Source organism: Aulonocara stuartgranti (genome assembly GCF_965226115.1).
Source record: "Aulonocara stuartgranti genome assembly, chromosome: 7".
Classification (NCBI taxonomy): domain Eukaryota; kingdom Metazoa; phylum Chordata; class Actinopteri; order Cichliformes; family Cichlidae; genus Aulonocara; species Aulonocara stuartgranti.
Genome location: NC_138945.1, coordinates 58,338,489 through 58,361,608, shown reverse-complemented (window position 1 = coordinate 58,361,608; position 23,120 = coordinate 58,338,489). Strand labels below are relative to the sequence as shown.

Sequence of the window (23,120 nt, the reverse complement as noted above, 5' to 3'; positions counted from 1 at the left end):
ATATTTATAGGATTAATCTATTACTAAATACATTTTAGGGGAACTGAAATTGCTGTCTGGGATATCTTGCGACGATTGGAATGATTTTTTGTATTGCTTGTTATATTGTTATAGCATACTTAAGTTTTTGTGGCAGAACCAAGAGGTTGGTGGAGTTATCCTGCACAACAGGAGAGTGTGTGGGTAGGTTTAGGCAAGAAAAGCACTTTCATTTCTTGTGCTTGAAGGCATCTTTGAGTGTCTAAGCAAAACAAACCCCTTTTTCTAACCTTATAAGAATGATGTGAGGGCTTTGAAACAATAACAAACCTTAATTAATGTTTGAGTTGCCAGCACACTTTCACTCAATAACAAAAAGTACAAATGTCACTTGCTGGCCTGGGGAGGGGTGGTGGGGGTGGTGGTGGTCAAGTATACATGCTCATAGCCATGTGAGGAATTCTTCACATCCGCCTCTCAATTTCATGGCAAATTTCCTCCAGGACTACATATGTTTGGGGAATGTAAAGTAAAGCAGCAGGGGGCAGTTCTCCTGGATTAAGTCAGCTCATCAGTTTATCATTCATCAGACAGCAGGAGTTTGAGTACAGAAAAAAAAAGCAGGAGGAAAAATCCCTAATTTTCTACAGCCATACCTTCCTTTGTACTTCAGGATTAACGACAGGGCTGAGAGAACCTGATGAGTTTAAAGCTTCAGAGGAGAGCAGGGTGAAAGAAAGCCAGATCAGAACAGAGATACCATTAGAGAATCTCATAAATCAAGAGTGCTTATGGCGGGGGAATACGCTCTTAAAGACCATCTGGACTTTCCAACCCTAACATTTATTTTGAGCTTCCTCCACTGAGAATATGCTTTTAAGGACAGAATTTTCTTCGGTATTACTGCACTACAAGTGGCTCACTTTCTGTTGTCTCTGCTTTGTCCATTTTATGTCTGTGATTAATAAAAGAGGGTCATGCTTTAGAATAAAAAAAAATGTAAAAAGAAGCAAAGGCCAAGACACCGACCGGCACTGGACCACCACCCCCACATCCACACCCTTCCACTCAAAATTGCACCATTAAAAACAATGTGTCACCCGTTTTCCATGATCATCATGTTCGAGTCAAGCTGACACCCAGGCATCTCAGAAAGATAACCATAATTCTCTCTAAGGCCTTCACAGGCCTCCCAACTTCCTGCAGACACCTCTTCCTTTCTGCGCTTCCTGGTGTTATCATAATCCAGGACCCAGAGTGGACCTTTGTGGCTCATGGCCACGTCTTCCGCTAGCACACGTGTGCGTCACATTATCTGTTGAGAGGCCAGACTCCGCTTCCTGTCAGGTTGTGGAAGGGTTGTGCAGTAATGTCGGGAACAGGAAAAGGAAGTGGACATGACTGGTATAAGATGAGAGAATGGAAGGAACAGAATAGCTTACAATATCTATCCCCGCCTGCTTTCGTAATTTATAAACAACTGTCATATTTAAGTATGAAAGAAAAACCTTTTTGGCAGTATCACAATTTTAAAAACAGAACATCAAGCTAGAAACTAACCGACTTGGTGTAAACAGTTCGAGCATAAAAAAATATAACAGAAAGGACAAACAAAAAAAAGTCAAAAAAGTACGTTGCTGAAGCACCTTAGCTCTATTTCTTTATTTCTCTTTTTTATTTTAAATTTATTGCAGAACATCATTCTTCCAAAAGATGGTGCGTCATTTCATGCTATGTTAGTGGTAGAGAGTGCTGTAGGAAAACTATGGCGCAAAATCCACCATAGGTTTTAAATTAGGTTGAGATCTGGTAATTGTGACCACCATAGCGGAATGTCATCATCACATCATTTAATGGTCCCCACGCAGCATGGATGTGAATATTTTCAACCTCACGTAAACTTTATAAGCCGATCCTTGATTTCATTCTCTTTAAGCAGAATTTGTAGGCCGTGGGCCAGATTTTAGGTGCTGGAAGCGTTCTAGTTGTTGTTTGTAGTCGCTTTGCTTCAAGGGCTTTTGATCAGTTGTGTTTGTCTGTCTCTCTAGAAATCAAAAGGGGAATGGGAATGTCATGTATCTGTAATAACAGGATTTTTGCTTTTAAATGTATCTGCATTTGTAAACAATGACTGGCGACAGCTGCAAAATCTTGGGCCAGATACCTCCTGGCCGCAGAAAAGTCAGCAGGCTCGCTGATGGGTTCAAAGACCACTTGCATCAGGACATAAATGTTTTGTCACAGGATAAAGGTGATCACTCAAAGTAATTTCAAATTGATTTACAGTGACCCTTCCCTCTAAAGAAACAATTGGAGCCAAACAATAAGTGAAAATGCACCCAACAGTGAACCAGAACCACCAGACCTCTCACAGTGGGGTCATGGGTTCAGGTTTTTTCTTTAATTTTCCACCAATCTGTAGCCAGTGCAAAAAAACTGAGAGGTTAAAAAAATGGCAGGAAAAAAAATACAGTGTATGTGCTTGCACATCTACATATTATTGCCCCCCACTTGGCTGTAGCGTGAGTGAAAGTCAAGCCATGAGCTTGGTCTGGCTTTGCACACTTAACTGGGCTTGGAGCTCTTATTTCAATGGATGCCTAAGTAGAGTTTGACTTTGAAGGCTTTGATCCGGAGGCAATGCTATGGCATTTGACTCCTAGCTAAAAAAAAAAGCAATGTGTCAGACCTCTGGGGTCACTGGGATCACTTATCGCAGCTGAAAATAACCAGTGGCAAGCCACGATTTGGGGAATCTAAAAGAGGGCTGACATTAGCAGGTGCCCTGAGGTGGAATAGAGACAGCTACAGAGCAGGTCACTGACCTTGGACCACAGAGAACTTCTTTTTCTTTTTCAATCTTTTTTTTTTTAAAACCCGAGGGCCTGGTTTCACTTAGCAGAAAGCTTCTTCAGCTGAAACTGGTGAACAACAAATACTTCGCCAAGTATATAAAATGCTGCAAAGTGAGTATCAATAAATGGAGTTCTACAATGAGGTCAGATTTTCTAAAACCATTGTTGTTGTGTTGAAGTATTCTTATGAATGCCATCATCTGAGGTGCGTTTTTGAAACTTGTATAGGAAAATGAAACCAACATAACATATTCTTGTATGATGTTAAACAGCATCAATTATTAAGTGAGTTGCTATATTAAAGATGTAAACATCTATGATGTACCAATCATCACAATATGCAAATATTGGAATTCCTCACAGTGATCTTTGCTAATAAGAAGAATACAGTTTGTTTAAATTAAACACTTTCCAACCTTTGTTTCAGAAGTGTTTTCTGACCTTTGTACAGGAGACTAACATTTCTGTGAAACAACAGGATGGAGATTACCTACTAAAAACGGCTTATTTAGTTTTTGTTTGTTAACAGTTTGAGAATAGTTTAAAAAGCACACATAAAGGTGATTTTCCTATTCAAGAAACTTTTAGGAAGCATTCAAAAAGTTCCTGCCTAGACACTTTTAAACACTGGAGTCACTGATATGTTTTGAACATTGCAGAATAACAGAGGCAGCTTGTGTTTCACTGTACAGAATGGCAACACTGGTGGTCTTTGTGATATATTATGTCACGAGGATCATATAGCATCACTAAAGTCATTTTAAACAACTCAACACCAGTAATGTGCTGTTCCTTGTGTGACACTAGCAGGTGCTCTTTATTTTTGGTCCTTTGTGCTTAGTCTTCTGAGTAACTACGTAAGCTTTTTTTGTCATGTATCATAGCTGACAAATATTTAGTTACTGGATATTTAAAAACTGAATCCATATTATAAGCTTATTCCTAAGAGATATGATGGACAATGGAATTGTCTACACAGCTTTACTGGAGTGAGTGATCAGAACACCAAAATCACCCACTGAGTTTGAGTTCTCAAATCGCTACGAGAGTTCTTGTAGCACAATGCATTAACCTATAGTGCCTATGTTCAGAGATACAGTTTAGGGTGTATTGATAAAGAAAAAAGGCCGTCTCCAAAACAATCCAGTCATGAGCAAGTTCTCTCCTCTTTAGGCCTATAGCTTTACCAAATTTTACCAATACAAGGTAAAAATATGTAATTAATTTTTTTTGAAAAGATAATTTGGTAACTTCATCTTTAAAGCTATATCATTTTAAAGGTTTATGTTTGTCCAATCACATTTTTACATGACAACTGTCACATTGCAACTTTTTTTTTTCACTGTAAATATTGGAAACATTGACGTTCTTTGTGATATACTGCAAATACAGTGAAAAGCCATTGAATTGGACAATTGTTTAACTACATAATTATTTAATTGCCAGTGGCTGCTGAAACACATGTCAACATGTCGTTAGAATATCTCAGTCTAATGAATACTACATAAAAATTCTTTACCAGCATCAAAAATTAAAGGTAAAATCTCACAGAAATGTCCTTTATGTTCGTGGTTTCAAGAGGATTATTGTAACACAGATTTTTGGTGCGCTGTAAAAACATGAAAATGGTTGGAGGAAGACCTTTCGAAGCTAATATATGCTCCCACGAGGACTAACCCATTTCACTTTAATGACCCGATGACCTTTTCTCTTTAACCAAGCTTAGTGCTAAGAACAGCAAAATTGTCAGTACGCTGTTCAGTCGCACACTTGTGTTTTGCAAGGTGTAATGAACACTGCAGGCTCCTAGAGCGGTTTTAGACTCATCATCATCTTGCTAATCCTTAAACCACACACTACTCCTCAGTCAGCTGCTGTTTGCCCAAAAAACAATGGATCCCAATAATGGCACTGGTTCAATAATATTCGATTAAAAAAAATCCAAAAGTTGATCATTTACTGTCAAAGCAACAAATCTTTACATTTGAAAAGCTGCAATCACCAATGTCTTCTTTATTTTTTTTTAACTATTCCTTGATAGTAGCTTTTTGTCAGTTTGAAAAGCATCTACTGACAAGCTTTATGGCACTATCACTTTGATGAAATAAAATATGCCTTATAACCAAATTACAACTATGTGGCTATTTTTATGGTTATAAAGGCCCCAGTCAAAAATCACATGTCAAAACATGTATATGTTGACACACTGTGTATAAAAATATCAATTTGCATAAATTATGCAGGTTTTTATTTATTTAAAATTTTACAAACTATTCTACTATAAAATAATTAAATAAATAGAAAATAATTTCATTAATTAGGGAGGCTACTCTTTTAAAACACTGCCTACCAAGACGTTAAAACAATTCCACAGAACAAAAGCTGTCTAAATCTTCTTTGTGTCTTCCATGAACACAAAGGCATATTTGGAAGAAGACAAAGCTGATGACAAAGCTTTTCAGTGTAAAAACATATTAAAGTCTTAAAATATGAAAGGGTGTAAAAGACATGAAGGCGAGTCTGAGGTGGCATGTGAAGGAACAGAGTGCAGAAAAGAGACGGGGAAAGGAGAGACAGATCAATACGAGTCAGGAAATAAGGTAGAAAAGGTTATTTACTTGACATTGATCGGTTGTAGCAGCAGCGGAGCTTGGCCTGTTTCTCTTTTGTTAACCTTTAAGCCCGAGTATACTCACAAATGACGGGGGAGTTAACTAACAGGTGTAATTTATGGATCGAAGGAGGTCACAGTACCTCTGTCACTGACTGGTGATTATATTTTTGCAGCGATGAAGAAATAAGTAAGATCAACAAGCGTGATGAGGATGAGTCCACTCTGAAGACCGATTTTTAGAAAAGGCATTGATTGATTGATTGAATCTTTATTTTGAACATGTTGAAAAAGTATAAAAAAAAAAATAGAATTAAAAGAGACAAATGAACAAAGCAAACAAAAGGAAAACGAGCAACCACAACTCCAAATAACGTCCATGTTCAAAAAGGAGCAGGAAGAAGCATAAGCTTATTTAATCCCACCCCTTTTCCACTATCTAGTATCAATAGACTACAGAAATACCTCCTTGTACCTCCATGGTGAGATATGAACTATTTAGGTCTGAATATGAAATAGACAGAAGTCCCTATTTAAATAGAAGCTGAATTTACTGCACAGTGTGGTATTAGCGTAGTCTACAACAGCAGTTGCCAATCGAATGTACAGTAATAAAAATGTTTAAAGGTTTACCATGAAAAAAAGCAGTTCTTGTATATAATCCTAGTTCTTCTAAGGTAGTCCAGCATCGACACTGAGTTCACGACTGAAACTGTTTCTGATTGTATCGTATTGCTTTTACACAGTAGTATTAAGGCTTGATAGCACGAGTTATTGAATTTTTTTTTAAGTAATCAGTTTTGTAAAATAGTAACTGACCCCGAGTAATTTTTCTGTAGATCCACAGAGAAGTATGGATAGTGAAAAAAAGCATCGTCATTCTTAATGGCATTAGGTCTCAAGATTATCTGTGTTTTATCTTTCTGTATACTAAACAGGATATTTTGAGATTGCAATAATAGCATACTATAAAATAAGTTTGAAATATTATTTTTCTGAAACAGATGCAACGAGTCATGATTTGATATTACATATAGACTTTGACTGTATCAACAAAAGGAACAAGAAGCTTCAATAGTGATATGTGCAAATGATTACCGTAGGCTGCTTTTAGAAGCTGATCTATGCGTGGCACTTCTAAAGTAGGGGAGACCGGGGATAGTTGTAACGTGGGTCAGTTGTAACACTTCCAATTTCTCCAATCAGGGCTAAGTTTCAAATGATGTGACTCATCCTGTGCATGCCCAACTCAGTTCTGCTATCACATGTGAAAAATCAGCACATTTTGTCAAACACAGACAATTTAACACGAAAAAAAGTAATTTGTGTGCCAAAAAGTAAGTTTTTCTACTTTATTTCAATTTCTAATAGCATTATTTGCTTTGCAGTTAAACTCATCAAACTTAAATTGTGTTATTTGTATGTCTATGGGGATATATTCTGTGTAGGTCTTTAGTGCTAATGTTTTAGGCGTTGGCTGTAATGTTAGCTAGTTCATGGCTATAGGAGTCTGGGTCAGTTGTAACAATAATGCAGATGTTACAACTTACCACACTATTACTTTAACTTATATTAAACAAGTTGGGGCAACGACATCAGCAGAGAGAGGTTCACTGGTCGCATTTGTATATGCGGTTAATGCCATTGGCAACACAATTCCTCCACTGTTTGTGTTCCCACACATACATTATGCAGACCACTGTGTCAGAGATGGACCAGTAGGAAGTACTGGTAGTGGAAATAAATCAGGATGGGTGCAAGAAACAGATTTCCTCATCTTTCTGAAGCACTTTGCAAACCACACCAAGGTAAGCCATGATAAAAAGTAATGGAATTGCGATGCTGGTGAACAACTACATTTTTTCAGCTTCATTGTTATGTTCAAAATTGGTGCAAGAGTTGTAGGTTATAATGCCCACTGAGCCAATGGGACCAAACTCAAGGAAGACCAACCAAAATTAATGAAATATTCAGTTGCAGAAAATTCCATAATTTGTCTTTTTTGGGGGGTTGGTATATGTTCAAAAGTTAGATTTCTGCATTCTGTCACACACACACACAGCTACATAAATGGATGTAAGTGCATTCATGTGTTGAATAAACAAAGATTACATGTTAATGTTTTGTTAGTACCCTTATTTCATTGTGTTACATTTCACCCCAGGATATGTTACAACTAACCCAGACTATGGGGTTAATTGTAACATTTCACTCTTTGTGTTTGAGGCCATACCATGCAATGGGTAATTGTGCTGCAGAGAAAATAGCTGCACTATTTAATAGCAGAGACATGTAAATACTTTGCATTACATTTTGAATCCACTACCTTAAAAGAGCTCCAATTTACAGACAGAAATGTCAAAAATGTTACAACTATCCCCGGTCTCCCCTACACTGTTCGATTTAGTCATTAAAAAAAAAAATTATATTTATATAAGCCTGAATTAAGACATTTGCTTATCTATTAATATTTGCGGAAACCGTACGTAGGCAGTAAGCAGGTTTTGTTAGCTTTTACTACAGAGAAGGGTCATATTGTACTCTTGCCGCACATCAACATTACCTGGCCTCAGCCCAATGTGCACTGCTAGACATCCATCATGTCTCTTTTTTAGTCCATGAAGATGGCACAGACCTGATGCACTGAATGAGGAACTATTTGTTCTTCCATATGCCAGTACTTGTAATCGTTTTCTCGGGATCCTGCCAAATTTTGCCCTTTGCCAACAAGGGCCACATGTTTCCACAAAGGAAAGTCTGGCAAGTGGCAAAGATGATTTTGTAATTTGGCTTCAGTAGAAAAAAATCATAATACCACCCATGTTAGTGCAAGCATATCATTGTCCGACTTTTTCTTCTTTTTACCATTCAGTACATAAAGTTACATATTCCTATACCATTACAACACCATATACCACATTTACAATAAAAAGCATTGTTCCTGATTTCAGAGATGTTTTACTTTCTCTCTGTAAGTTGGCGTGTATTAGATGCCCATCCACCTTAAGGCATTTGTTTGAACAACCTCACTCATCCTTCTGTTTAGCCTCTTTAAGGCTCTGTAACTTAAAGAAGTGGGATTTTTGTCATTGGCCACATTAACTTACTGAAACTTAGCCAGCCCCACTGAGTTGGCAGGGCTGCTAAATAAACATGGATTGGTTGCTCAGGTTCACAACCTCTTCACGAGGCACAACCGTGTGCTCTAATGGAAACATTCAATGCCGTGCCAAACGCTGTCTTTTTTTCCCTCTTTGTTACACTCCTGAATTGCATTTAGTGAGACAAAAATGGCTGCATACACAAAACACATGGAGGGAAACACTTATGCTAAACAATGAATGCTTGAGTAAATGCCTGCCCGGACTTGTCACAAGGGTTATGAAACACTATCAGAAAGTAAAGTGTAACAAAAAATACATACATACATATTTTTATGTCTTTACACAGGTGTATGGGCGTAAGCACTTCTCAGAAATCAGTCCATTGTGTATTCCGGTGACTCATTTTTAGAGAGGAAGTAGACCCATGGGGTGAGCTGACCCTAAAAGAGCTGGGAAATTTGTTTTTTCGCTCCTGAACTTGGCTATATCTCACTTTCCAGAGGTGCCTGTCCCACTCACTCACTCTCAAGGACCAAGCCAATCTCCCTTTGTAAATAGAACTATGTTTTATAATTCCACCTCTCTCTCAGATGACCATATCAATAATGCAGAGGAACCACATCTGTCCAGAACCATGAGATTATTTCTCTGATTTGGGCTGACAGTTATGGTAATAGTTTGGCAAACAATCTACTCCAGCAACAATGACCACAGATTACAGCTGTTTTCAGATCAAAGAGACTGCAGAGCGGCCCATGATTGATTGCTCACCAAGAGACAGAGTCAGGCAGTTCAGCCCCCCACATCTCACTTTAGCCTCTCTAGTCTGATAATGGAAACATTCCTTTATTTTTAATCTTCCTGGATTCTGTTATAATTTGGATACCAGAGGGTCCACTTAATACTTTGCTTTCTAGGCTTAGCTGCATTTCTTTCAAATAAACAGTTTGTTTATGAGTAATTTAATTGTATTGGAAAGAAGTGCTATGTAAGAGACACAAGATATAATACTTTGACAACAAACTGAGACACAATGTGAGCGCCTTACTCCCACCAGGGGCATCAACACTATGCATTCGCTGCACAGTATACATAAGATCAGCTGTACTGTCTGGATTTATTTTTATTTGTGGGGTGTAGAAAATGTATATTATGCACCAAAAGTTACGTAATGGTTACTTTTGACTAAATGTTAAATACAGTATAAATGCTTTTGATTATGCTGTGTCAATGAACAAGGTTAAGCTTAGTGCTTAGCCTTCATAAAACTTAAAACGTCCTCACACATGCACAGCATAAACCTTTAATGTAAAACTGACACAGTCGCTTGGCGCTCGTCACTGTAAAGAATTTGTGTATAAACACCTTAGCTATTCAACAAAGCAGCTCATTATTTATTAATGACACAAAAGCTGTAACACCATTTGACTAATATGAATTTGCATATTTATTAAAACAGGAGACATTTGTGATTAATGGGATCCAGCCATGTCACATGTGGATTGGGGGAAAAAAAATTGTACCTCTTGTATCGCTACCCAAACTACCAAGACTAGTGTGAATTACTGCTTAAGCTGTGTTATACACTCTTGGGACCCCTTGTGAAGCTTTACACAAAACAGATAAATAATATATTGTTTAATGACAACAGGATCAACTTTAATAACGTGCACAAGTTGTAGGTTGAGGAACACACTTTACAATACAACATACAACATTACCTGAGATTACGTTAATTACAACTTGGTTGACTTATTGAACTGTAAAATCTTGGGGGGGGGGGGGGTGCTGGCTTGTCTCGGCCTGATTCAAATGTAACCTATAAAAAATGGGGAAAAATAAAAAAGAGAATAAAAAATTGTCTTGACGACAAGGACATTGTCAGATAAGTGGAGAAGGGCAGCCAGAGAGCTATTTAGAGTGACGGTAAATGGCCTTTTTACCATTCCAGCTACCCCTGCACCCCCTTCCCCCGTTTAGGGATGGCATTAGAGACTGCAGACTGACATACATTTTTTATAGCTTCATAAAGTCGTCCAATGACCAGGTCACCCTTCTCATAACTAGGGAGCAGAACGCTTGAAAAAAGCCATTCATCACCATGAAAGGGCCTGCTTGTCCAAGCGCCTTCAAACATGCACACAGTCTGGCAAGAGACGCTCAGCACAAATGCTAACGTACTTCTGCCACTAATGCCAGATGACCTTCTCACATCTATTAGCGAGCTGGCTGACACAGAGGGTAGAGACGAGCCCTTCTTGTCTCCTGCAAAGATTTCAATGACAAGGAACAGAAAATATCATGCATGATAATGGCCGTTGCCTCCAACAAAGCAATCTTTCCCATTTTTTTAAACAATACAAGGTGATGTCAGGTGAATATGAAATAATCCATGATTAATTATACACACAAGAAATCTTTGTCTCCAAGTTTATTGCCCTGTAAATTAGTCGTTATTGTAGAGGTGCAGTTAGAGGTAATATAACAGAATAACATGACATGCTTTTTTAGATGTCCCCTTTGATTTGGCAAGTCACAAGGACCTCCGGTGTCGAACTGGAACGCCCCTCACAGACAAACCATCAGACCACCAAACCCCATTAGTGTGCAATTAGTGACAGCTGGTGGGTTGTCAGCTTGGTAATGGCCTCAAAAGGAGTACCCATGGAATACAAAAACCACCAGTGATGCAATGGATTAAACCTTGGCAATAACAGTCAAAACAGAGAGCTAGTTATACAGAGACTCATGGCCATAGATCTCCAATTCCAAAAGTATAACATGCACAACACAATGTTGTCTAATACCACCAATCTGTATTATTGCTGTTTTTTAATGCATGACATTAGAGCAACAATGACTGAATGCCGGGCCCTGTGAAAATGTAAATATATTCAGCTAATCTCATTTTAACCAAAGGTGTTCTATTTTGGTACTCTAACAGTTCCTCCTCTTGCTGGCCTTTCAATTCAAAAGCAAGGGCTAAGCTATGAGGCACAAGAGGTGGATGGCCTGAGAGGGAGAGGGAGGCAGGGAGAGGGGGGGTGAAGTAGTTTAATAATTTATTTAAGAGGGAAAGAAAGCAGCCAAGGGGAACAAATAGTGTTTCTCCCAGAACCAAGCCCCTCTGACCCCAGCCCTGCGTACCTGAAGCCCAAGCCCCATCGCATTAGTGAAATTCTTATTTGATGGCATTTTAATATTCTGCCTTGATGACTTTTTAGCAACATTTACTTTCGGAGGTCTTGAGTGCTTCCCCCAGAGGAAATGAAACATGTCAAAACCCATTACGAAAAAATCAAAATTTAAATACTTCAGCCGTGTTAGCGGTAATACACACAATCCCCACCGCTCAGAGGCAAGGCTCACAAACACTCATCTGCTTGCCGGCTCGTAATGAGTCTGTTTGATGGGTAAGCGATTTGTGGGTCACCGAGCATACGTTACAGATCCAATTTAACCCTTGATTGCTTGTACTCTGGAGGACCTGGGAAAACGTGTTATTGAAATTTAATACCAGATCATTTCTTCTTCCTCCCATGCAGGGACAAAGGTATGCTTACATGACTCCTTCGATGGCCCGCGCAGATGTGGGAGGCGGTGGGAAAAGCAGCCAAGGAGGGAAGGGAGAGACAAGACAACAGAGAAAAACAAAGACAGTTTTATGCATGAAGGTAATCCTTGCTTCATCTGCAGGTCTTGCTAAACACCAATCCAATTAGCCCCTGAGGGCGCTACACTAAGCACTACCATGGTTGAATATGTGCTTTCTATTGTGTGATACATCAATTTTACAATAACAGTTAGAGCAGTTTGCCATTGGTTGTTAATGTTGACACAGAAAAAAGATGATTTATAGTAATTGTGCCAAAACAAGAGAAAAAAACACTGGTATGTTTTGGGGCAGAATTAAAATGATGAAAATAGTCACTATGGAGTTTCTCATGAAAGAAAATAGCTAGCTCCCCCCCCCCCCCCCCCCCCCCCCACCAACATCACCCAAAAAACATGCATTATGGGAAACTTCTATTCAGCCCACGTGCTTGTGTGTGCACATGAGCATTATTTTACTAAGCTAAATGTTTGTATTTTTTTTTTTTAACATTTTCTATGCTTGGTATGCATCACTCAGTGAAATGAGCGCCATCCATTACAAAAGCTAGTTTTTTGCCAAGCAACATCATTTAGTTTGGTGATAAAGACAATTACAATTTTGCCACTTTGTAATTTGAGAGAAATACGGTGCATCCTTGAACAAGACGCTGACATGTACCATGATGACTTATTAGTCATTGAATAACAGTGTCCAACAACACTTTAAAATATAAATGAAAGGTTTTAAACTGAAACCAAAATATTTTGGTTATAGGGGGAAATTGGGAAACTATTTTTAACAGGAGTACTTGAGATTATTTAAAGTAGTATTAAAAAGTTATTTGTTATCAGTGTTGTTTAAATAAGAGTTACCATCATTTAAAAAAACTCTGATTACTGCTGTAACTCCGAATAGACTGGTATATAAGACTGGGGAGCTAATTGAGAGCTCAAGTGAGCAGTCAGCTGGCTGGCATGGCTCATTCACAGTATTTGTCATTAGACCCGACTGCAGGGAGAATAGAGTGCACAGCACCATTCGTGTGTAACCAAGATTTATGCTAATGTCTCCCTACATATGCTTATTCTACATATCTATATTAAACTTAATAGACTGTTACATTGCTTCTTAACCTCAGCTTCCATACATGATTACCTTTTCTGATTTCTTTGCAAAATGGCATATAAACACGGGGCAAGGATTTTATCAGCGTGTCAGTGAGTTTGTTTCCAGTGGCAGCCCATGGCTCTCATAATCGTTTTGATACTTCAGGGACTCTATCAGAAATGCCTGCCTAAGAGGCAACAGTTAACATGTCACTCTGTAATTTCCCAGAAAGCTTAGTGTATGCCGGCATTTTCACTCACAGTAGTTGCGGTGAAGGATCAGAGATTCTATAAATTTACACAACTACATTTCTTTTACAAATAAGAAAAAATATTACTAAAGTCTATACTCCATGCAGCACATCTTACAATAGATTCAGGAGAACCATGTGTAACAGAAATATAATTATTTTCATTTATTTCTGTTCACACTATATACGTAATATATACATGTACACGATCAATCAAACGTTTAGGGTGACCAGGGCTTTTGATAAGAAGTGGTGTACATCAAATGCATTGCAGTGAATGTAGTCATGACACTATGAAGGTTAGAAATAATGATTTTTCACATGAAACAGGAATGCAATGGTAGCAGCCACGGTTGCCATCATTGACATTACATACGTTAATTATATATGTTAGTTTCATCCCGTGCTTTCTGAATAGGGTTTCTCTTGGGGGTGACTATGCATTGGATGACCAGATGTCAACAAACTAACTGTGGGACAAAGAGTATGTTTGTGTGGGACAACATGGGACATGATGCTAATGCCAAGAGGGGTTTAGCATTTGAACGATCAGTGTATTTCTATTTGAATGTGACATTCCCAACGTCCTGGCTACAAACTAATATTATCACTGATCAGTGGTCAGGAAGTGGCAGTGGTAAACAAAAGCATTTAACAATAAAAAATAACAAAAAAAAGCATGATGAAGGTGCATGGTGCATGGGAAGGAAACAGCCATACATTAAACATCCCAACTAAATAAAACACTTCACATACCTCCACATATTGTTCTGCTACCTATGGGGAGATGCCAAAGGGTGTGGAGTCTAATGCAGCTAAATAGCCCAAAGAGCTGGAAAGCCTGAGTCTGGACAGTAAAATTGAGATTAAATCCGGTCCAGTTACAGCCTTACTCTGAAGGGTAATTCTAAGATCCCATTAGAGCTTGCCTCACCATAGAGCACTCCGACCCAGTCAAAACAATGCAGTTTCTTCAGCACTAGTCTCATGTAAAATAGCTAATAGCTAATGCTAATATTTCATATTAGTTTATACAGAGAACACCATATATTTTATTTTCATGGTTTCATGTATGCATTTATTTTTAAAGTTGAATTAAAAAGGAAATAGTGCGAGCTCAATTTGAATGAAGTACAGGAATGGTACCTGGCTCATAAACTTACATCCACTGAAAGCAGATCTTCTTGCACAGACTTCAACACACTTTGCTGCCATGTTTCTATAATAACCCACAAAGCACAAATCAAACACTGGCTAAGCATTTTGTGATAACCAGTATTGTTTTTGTTTTTTGTTTGTTTGTTCCACAGCCATTGTTGGGTTTCTTGGTAAGGGAGATTGGGGTTTGGGGTATTCTAATACCTCAGTGTTAGCAGAGGTGGCTTTAGGCTCTTTAGATGGTGAAGTGTCAGATTTAAGGGGTAAATTTTCAGGAGGGTGTGCGGCAGAACTAATGTGCTGGTGAGCTAACTTTCCAGAAAATGCAAAGAGGAGGATTTATCACATGCCCATTTGTCATTTTAGTGATTTGCTCAAAGCTAAGAAGAGCCACAATTTGGGTCTGCCATTGACAATACAAAACTATTAATATTTAGCATTGTTTAAATCGTCAAATTAGACAAGCAAAGCAGAATTTTTAACAAAATGTAGAGTTTAGAAAAAGGGCTATAGTTTGCAAGGCAGACCATTGCCATTTAAAACTTACACGGAGTGATTTGCTTAGAGGTCTGTTTTCATAAAAGCATAAGTTACTGTTTTCTCAGCTTTGAAATTTTTAAACTTCGACCAAATCAGAACAAATCTTTCATTTACATACTTTTACCACTTAGTCTTTTTTTGGAACATGCATTCACACACTTCCAAGTTTTGTGGACTTAATAAACATTTTTAAAGCAACAGATTTTCAAATTAAATAAAAAAAATTCACTTGCCTTTCATTTGAAAACTTGCAAAATTTTATATTTTACCAGTGTATTAATTGTTATATCACAATAAGTGATATCTTTACTTAAAGCTACAAAAAGAGCTTCAACACAGTATTGATGCTTTGTACAACAACAAGCCATGCAATGCAGGCCAGAGATCCACTTGCCCTGAACAGACTCCAGGCTCTCACTTTACACTCCATGCACTTTCGACTCCCTTTTTCTCCCAGACTACCCACTTTGCCAGGCTCTTGACTTACAAATTGCTGCTTTAGACTTGGTTTCATTGTAATGGCTTTCTAAAAGAAACATCTGAAAAAAGCTCACTCGGGCGCTTATGCCCCCCATGCAATACAGCAAAGCTGGTCTTTGGCTAACAGTCAACACACTGTTTCCGCTTGTCCCTCAAAGTAATAACCTCAGCACTGTCAATAACCTCTCTATCCATTCTTTAACCTTCCCATCTTTTCAATCTACTTGGACGACTTCCAAGAACCACGAAAAAAGTTAAAATGCCCTGGACATAAGCCCTCAATGGCTCAGCGTAATTCCCTCTTTAAATGTAAGACAAAAATATCAGGGCTCTTTAGCATGCCAATGAGACTGCACATAGAGAAGTGTTCCCAGTGGACGGGTGACAGGAAGAAGGGCAAGTCCCTTCTTTGCAAAAGGAGTCTCTGTGTGAAGAAGATTATTGAAAAAAGGAACCATTTGAGGTGACACACATGCACACAATTACCTACATATTAGGCCAATATGCATATATTGACACTTTAAAGACACACTTTTATTTGATACCTAATTTTAGAGTTAATTCTGCTATAAAATGTCCAGAATATGATAATATGCTTTATCATATAATATATCTCAGCAACAAGAGTCAAGGTCTCCTCTTGTAAGTGTTTTAATCGGCAGCAGAACATTTACCCTTTGGACCATAATAACACCAAGCTTTCAAAAGTGCAATCTGATTGAAAGCCGTGCAAACCCCTTTTTAGGCTAACTAAAGCCTAAAATACCACTCCACTCAATAGCCTTGTACATTCCATCACACTCACCAGGGCTAAGAATTAAAAGAGTAATCCAATGAAATATTAATTAATTCATTGTGGCATTTTCACTTAAGTGCACCATTTTCATAATTGTTCCATAAATTATATTTTCCACTACATTTGCCTTGGATGGATAATTAATTTCTGGCTTTACCCTTTTCAGTTTGATTATGTTTATGGAAACTGCAGAATGAAAATGTTTGTGTGTCTTTTTACACACAAATTTAGCAGAGCTTTTATGCGTGCCAAAATGTGATACTTATTTGCTCAACTGTGTGTATGACAATTTCACACCTAAGTTACAGAGTCATGAGGGTCACAGCCAAACACAGTCTTACTGTACAGTCCCTGAGAGCTGAAGCTACATGATTCAAGATGAACTATAAAACTAAACAAAATGTTACAGGGCTTCCATGAAAAGATCAAAAACACCATGTGATTTAAATCTCACCAGTCTCCCCTTCAAGGTCATCTTCTGCTGCTATTTTTAGATTGACCTTAATGACCACTCGCACTCTTATCATGCCCTTAGTTTTGTGCCTTGAAAATTAATTGCTGATGGGAATCCTTTGACACTGTAACAATAAAGCATCACATCAAGAAATCCCAACATCTTCAACATTAGAAAGAAATCTGTATAAATATATAAGAATAAATTTGTATATACCATATTTTCCGCACTATAGGGCGCCCTTAAAATCTTTTAATTTTCTCAAATGACAGTGCGCCTTATAATCCGGTGGGCCTTATGTATGAATTCTGGTTGTGCTTACTGACCTCGAACCAATTTTATGTGGTACACGGCTCTCAGAAATCTGTCAAAAATGTTTTAGTACGACTTTGGTAAGCTATGAAGCTGCACCGCATTACGGCTATGAGTCAGGAGCCTCGCAGAGTGGTCTGGGTCCAAAACTCTGTCCGCTTCAGGTCCCAAAGTCAAACGAACACTGTGGCATCACAGAGAGTTAAAAACTGTCTAAATTCTTTCATGTTTCATAAAATGATGAGTGTTGCTGCTTTACCAGGTGTAACAATTAAGTTTAACATCCAGGCATCCATGAAAACTGAATTTATTACATTTAACAGAGTTAGAAGTTAGCAGGAAGTTAGCTCGCTAATTTCCACCTAAACATGATATACCATTTTCTGAATGAGCAATTTCTGAAAAAATTAAAACGTACAGCTCTGCTATTACTTTGAACACAAATGAAGACAGAAAACTAAACAGCAGTGACGTTTGTAGGGTTACTGAAGTTTGGCTTGCTGGTATATAATGATGTGCTACGTGATCGTAGCGACACATCTATGTTAGCATAACATAAACAGTGAAGCTGGAGGAAAAATGCTAATGCTTGTTTCGCTTAATGCGCCTTATGTATGAAAACAGACCCGTTCATCGACAGTGCGCCTTATAATTAGGTACGCCTTATGGTCTGAAAAATATGGTAAAGGCTTTGCTGATGTCAGAAGTCAGAGGAAAATTAACAGACTGCTTCAATTCGATAGAAAGACAAAAGGAAATCAAATAACCACTCGTTATAACCAAGATATGCAAAAGAGCATCTCTGAATGAACCTTGAGTCAGATGGACTACAGCAGCAGAAGTCCACACCGGATGCTGCTCCTGACATCTAGGAACAGGAATCTTCAATGTGGGTACAATGTGTAAAAGAAAATTTATGCAAATGTTGCTTGGTCTGATGATACTTGATTCCTGATATGATAGTCGGATATGACAATTGATGCAAACAAGATAAAAGCTCATGATGGGGTAATGGCGGAGATATTTGGCAGGGTCTTTATTATCAGATGAACATTCATGTCAATATGGAACGAAATCTCTCAGGATTGTTTCCAGCACCTTATTAAACACACACATACTTTAGTGTTTTGGTGTCGCTATCACTGCACTCTTGAGCGTTGTTTCCAGCTGAAATAGGCAATTGTTTTCAGCAACACAGTTGCGATACAACCTATTAAATTCCACGTGACTACCAACAAGAAGAAACATCAGAAACAAAGTAGCCTTGAACATTTATGTTAATGGTCTAATGAAATGTTAATTGCACTAGATTAATCCAAAAGAACTCTCAAGAAACAAGTGTTTGCTTGGTAACATAAGGTGTTTCCACACATGTGCTAAAGCTGTGATTTTTCTTTATAACTGTTTCCATTCTTAGTATTTAAGAATAGAAATATCCTTATCAGTCTGAATCAGACATTACACCTTCTTTAACCTGCCAGCTCTCTCCAATCGAGCCTATGTGACGTCCACTTGCGCTTGCGTGAGAATAGAGAGGACATTATTGAGCAAGTGGGTGTCCCCATTTCCTGCTCTCTGCATGCTCTAGACACAGCCCTTTATCTAAAACATAAAGTAGTGAGAAGAGAAAATGTGTCTGATGCATTTCAGTTTGCAAGCTGCATCCACAGACTTTAATAAGGCAAGATCCACACAAACATAACTGTGTGTTGGCACATCTGTTAGTCAAAGCAGCCGTAACTTTAAATCTCGGCAAAACTGAACTAGTGTGCTTAAAAATAAGAGTCGGTTGTTCAGTTACAGTTTTTTTCCTCACCATACAGTAAGCCTACTATCATACTTATTAATGCTGTTTAGCTGGGCATTTTAACATGGAAGTCTATGATGACTGACTTGCCTTTGGATTCAATCTCAAGTGGCCACTCAAGAAACCAGTAAAACAACACACATCTAACACAAGGATACAAATATACTATATATAGACTACCACTTACACACATGTACAATAATCACATCCTCTATTTTTTCCATGTATATCTTCCTGAAAACTCATCGGCTTCAGAATCTTTTTGAGGCCACATTATCATTTCACAAGGCAAGACAGAAGGCAACACATGCCCAGAATTGTCCTTTGGTCGTTCCGACTCAGAGTACGCATCAAAAAGCTGTGCTCTCCCATGAGCTTACTGCCATATGCCACTGGAAAATGTCACCAGTGAAAGTCATTATTATTCACCGGTATCAGAAGTGCATTGTTTAGAAATACAGGGAACCAGATTTTATACTTTAGAGTTATGTGTTAAATACTAAAGCCATAAAAACCTGAACAAAACTTGAGAATAATATCATTTGGCTTTTGATTAAAAGGAAAACAAAGTTAGCATCAAGGAATTATATTTGCTACTTAATAATTAATGAGTAATTATAAAAAAGGCATATTGTGTGCATACGAATGTAGAATTCCTTAAGTAAAGATAGTTTGTTATATAATATGAGGGTTATATTTATATATGTTATATATGGTTTTAATGGGATTAACATGGTTTCTTGTTGTTGTTGTTGTAAATAAATTATTCCATCCATCCATTAAAAGTTGATAATTGTTACATACAGGATTTGGTAACACCTATTTTCTCTTTACTAGAATTAGGGAGTTGACTAAAAATGCTTGGCTAATTGAGTTTAAGATTCAAATGCTTCACATTGTTATTAGGGGCTTGCTTAGCAGAGAGATAAAACAAAACAGGATGTCATCTCTCTGCATGTTTGTTTATATTCACAGAAATACAGTATCACTTGTATCAATCCTCTGAGCTAACTTATATTGGGGAATATAAAAAAGACTGCTGATAACAAATTAAAATCAGAATTTCATGGTGTCCCTCTGAAGGTATTTGCTATGTTCTAAAGTGTCCTTGAAACCTCCTACGTAAATGCTTGACTAACACAAAAATTTAAACAAAAGTGACTTCCACAGTCAATTATTTTATAGCTGATTGTGAATACCAGAACATGGGTGCTTTGTGGCCAGTCTTCTCAGATAGCACTGGAATGCTTTTACGTTTGATAAGAGGGCTAGTTTCCACAATGGCCCACTGTGGAGCAAGATTCAGGTGGGTGAGGGATAATAGTCTATTTTAATTACAAACTCAGCAAACCAGACACATGGGGAAAGCAGTGTAGCATAAATGTTTAAGAGAGCTTTGTAACACAACATGTTACACTGCTAACTTATATCAGACATGATATTTAAGACACGTTACCTTTGATGTCGTTTTTTATTTAATCCCCAATTTGGAAAGTACTGTTATTATACATTGCTCTATAAAAGGCTTAAAAGGGAATTGTGGGGTTTCCAGAGAAGACTGCCAGCTAGCAGCTAGGAATAATGGATATTTTTAATGGTTAAAATTGGTGTTGTCCTTATTCATGCAAGGACAGAGAGACAGACAGAGAGGTAACACTGTTCTGCGTGTTAGATGAGGGAGCTGTGCTGTTATCTGCTGATCCCAGAACTTCCCTTGGAGCACCGGAGTGGGTCTGTATCACGTAGTGCACCCTGCACTGGGACTCTGCTGCCTGCTGACAGGAAAGCTCGATTAGTGAGCCACAAAGAGGCCAATATAGAGGAGCACTTCCTCAGCCAAAGGGGGTTTGTCCGGAGAACACGCTCCAACCTTCTTTCCTGACAGGGGACAGTGACAAACACATACACAGACACACACTTTCTGGCCCACCTTGGGGGAATACATGAATGATTGGGATTTGGGTTTTCCGACACACGTGCATGCATGAATCCAGACACACACCGCGACACATTTATAAAAAGCCTCGCAAAAAGAATAGACGGAGCCTTACTGACAGGCAAAGTGACTGTAATCTTTGTTCCAGTATTAAAACACAACTACTAAATTGATTTGGAAAGAAACAACGTTTATGTTTTTAAAGATTGCTGGCAGTCATCCAGAGAGAGAGATGCGTATGTTTGGACTGGCCAAAGCCCTGCGCGTGCTGCCTTCACTCGGACAATGGGATGTAGATGTGGAAGTGGGCCCGGGCCAGATGAGGAAAACGAGATAGCAAGGGTGGGATGAGGGGTGGAGGTGAGCTGAGCATAGACTGGTGGCCTGTTATGGGACCCTGTGGCGGAAGGGCATTGTTCAGCAGAGGAAAAACACAACAACAATAAAAAACAACTCTTCCTGAATCTTTTTATATGATTATGTAGAGAACAATTGAGTGGGTGGGATCCGCTACTTTGAGGATATTGAAAGAAGTCTCTCCTTTGAGACTTGAAATGATCCTTTCACACCTTACCCTGGAACACAAGCAGGAAAATAAAACAATGTGAGCTGCTGAGCAAGAAGCCTATTGATCAAGAACAGTGTCTCCATTGAGAGAGATTACAATGGCCTTTGACCTATGACACATTAAGCAATGAACCAAAGGTTAATGAGGGGAAAACTGAATAATGATCAATCTATATTTTTTCAAAGTTACAGCACAATATGAATTATGCTTAGCATAATGCAAAGTCAATGAGCATTGAATCAAATTCAATTTAAACTCGTGAAGGAGTATTAGAAGGTAAAGCATAGGAAAAAAAGAAAAACTTCAAATATGTCAAGCTTACATAACACACAGAAAGGCGTAGATCTATACCTCTACCAGATAAAGGCAAACCTTGAGTTGATGAGATTGTACTGTAGGGCAGCGGTCCCCAACCTTTTTTGCGCCACGGACCGGTTTATGCCCGACAATATTTTCACGGACCGGCCTTTAATGTGTCGCGGATAAATACAACAAAATAAAACTAGTACCGGTACCGAAAAAAAGAAGATTTATTCATAACACACGTGATAAGACCCAGGAAAACCGAGTTAACGATAAAAACGATAACAAAATAACGCTGAAAACCGATAAAAACCCTGAAAACCATACATTTCACACCTGAGCCTCAACTCTTGCGGCCCGGTACCAAACGACTCACGGACCGGTACCGGTCCGAGGCCCGGGGGTTGGGAACCGCTGCTGTAGGTTACTGTATGAGTGAAAATAAGATGGAAAGCCTAGTAAGCTGAGTGTGGTGCATGTGCACACGTGTGGTAGGGATGCACCGGTTTACCTATCAGCTAATAAGATGACATTCACCAGCGGCAGTGGCCAGTGTTTGTCTGTTGTGTAACATTAATTTTGTAATCCTCATGTGGCCCATTTTTATATATTTTTATGATTGAGTTTGTGCTTATTCAGTGATAGTGTGATGAATGGCTAAAAGACTAAAACAGTTTCCTTGGTACCCCTGAATAAATAACAATACCCCCACTGCCCATCACACACACAGAAAATAAATCAATATCTAAATCAACTGTCAGCCAAACCTTAATTATTACTGGTATCAGCCATGATTTCACAATAGGTATATTCCTAATGTGTATACGAAGATGTTATGAGGCCACGTGATGTGTAGTTCAGTGTTTGCCTTTTTAAGCTGCTTCTGCTTGGTTGTAGATTTCACTAACCCTAAGGTCATGCACCTGATATACCTTTGAATCCTGCTGGTTGCTGGAGTGTAGAATCCTCTTAGGGAAAAGATGTGTCCAGAGATAAGAGTCTGGTGTGATGTTACGCATCATGGCCCTCAAGGCCTAGACATCGCTTTTCTCTTCATCTGGTTTTCACATTTTTGCTGCTTGCCATCGATTCAGTACTAGCTCAATTCATCTGTAGTTCAAGCATGTATTGCATATTGTCTGCTGTTCAGTTAAGGATACAAATATTTATAAAGTACATTTCTTGTCAGCATAGGTCAAACTAAGCATACTCAACGTGTTTGTTACACATTCCTGATTTCTAAGGGCTTCCATAAGAATGGTTTC

The 23,120-nt window shown here is 38.4% G+C and overlaps 1 protein-coding gene across 8 annotated transcripts in view; it reads left to right on the top strand.

Annotated features, from left to right (window-relative positions):
* lysmd4 (LysM, putative peptidoglycan-binding, domain containing 4) overlaps positions 1–23,120 on the top strand; it is a 199,531-nt gene that overhangs the window by 116,034 nt on the left and 60,377 nt on the right. For all 8 annotated transcript variants that reach the window (XM_082538459.1, XM_082538453.1, XM_082538456.1 and 5 more), the window contains one exon: positions 12,095–12,223. In XM_082538459.1, coding sequence (XP_082394585.1) covers positions 12,095–12,223 — 129 coding nt within the window. The remainder of the gene's footprint in view (positions 1–12,094; positions 12,224–23,120) is intronic.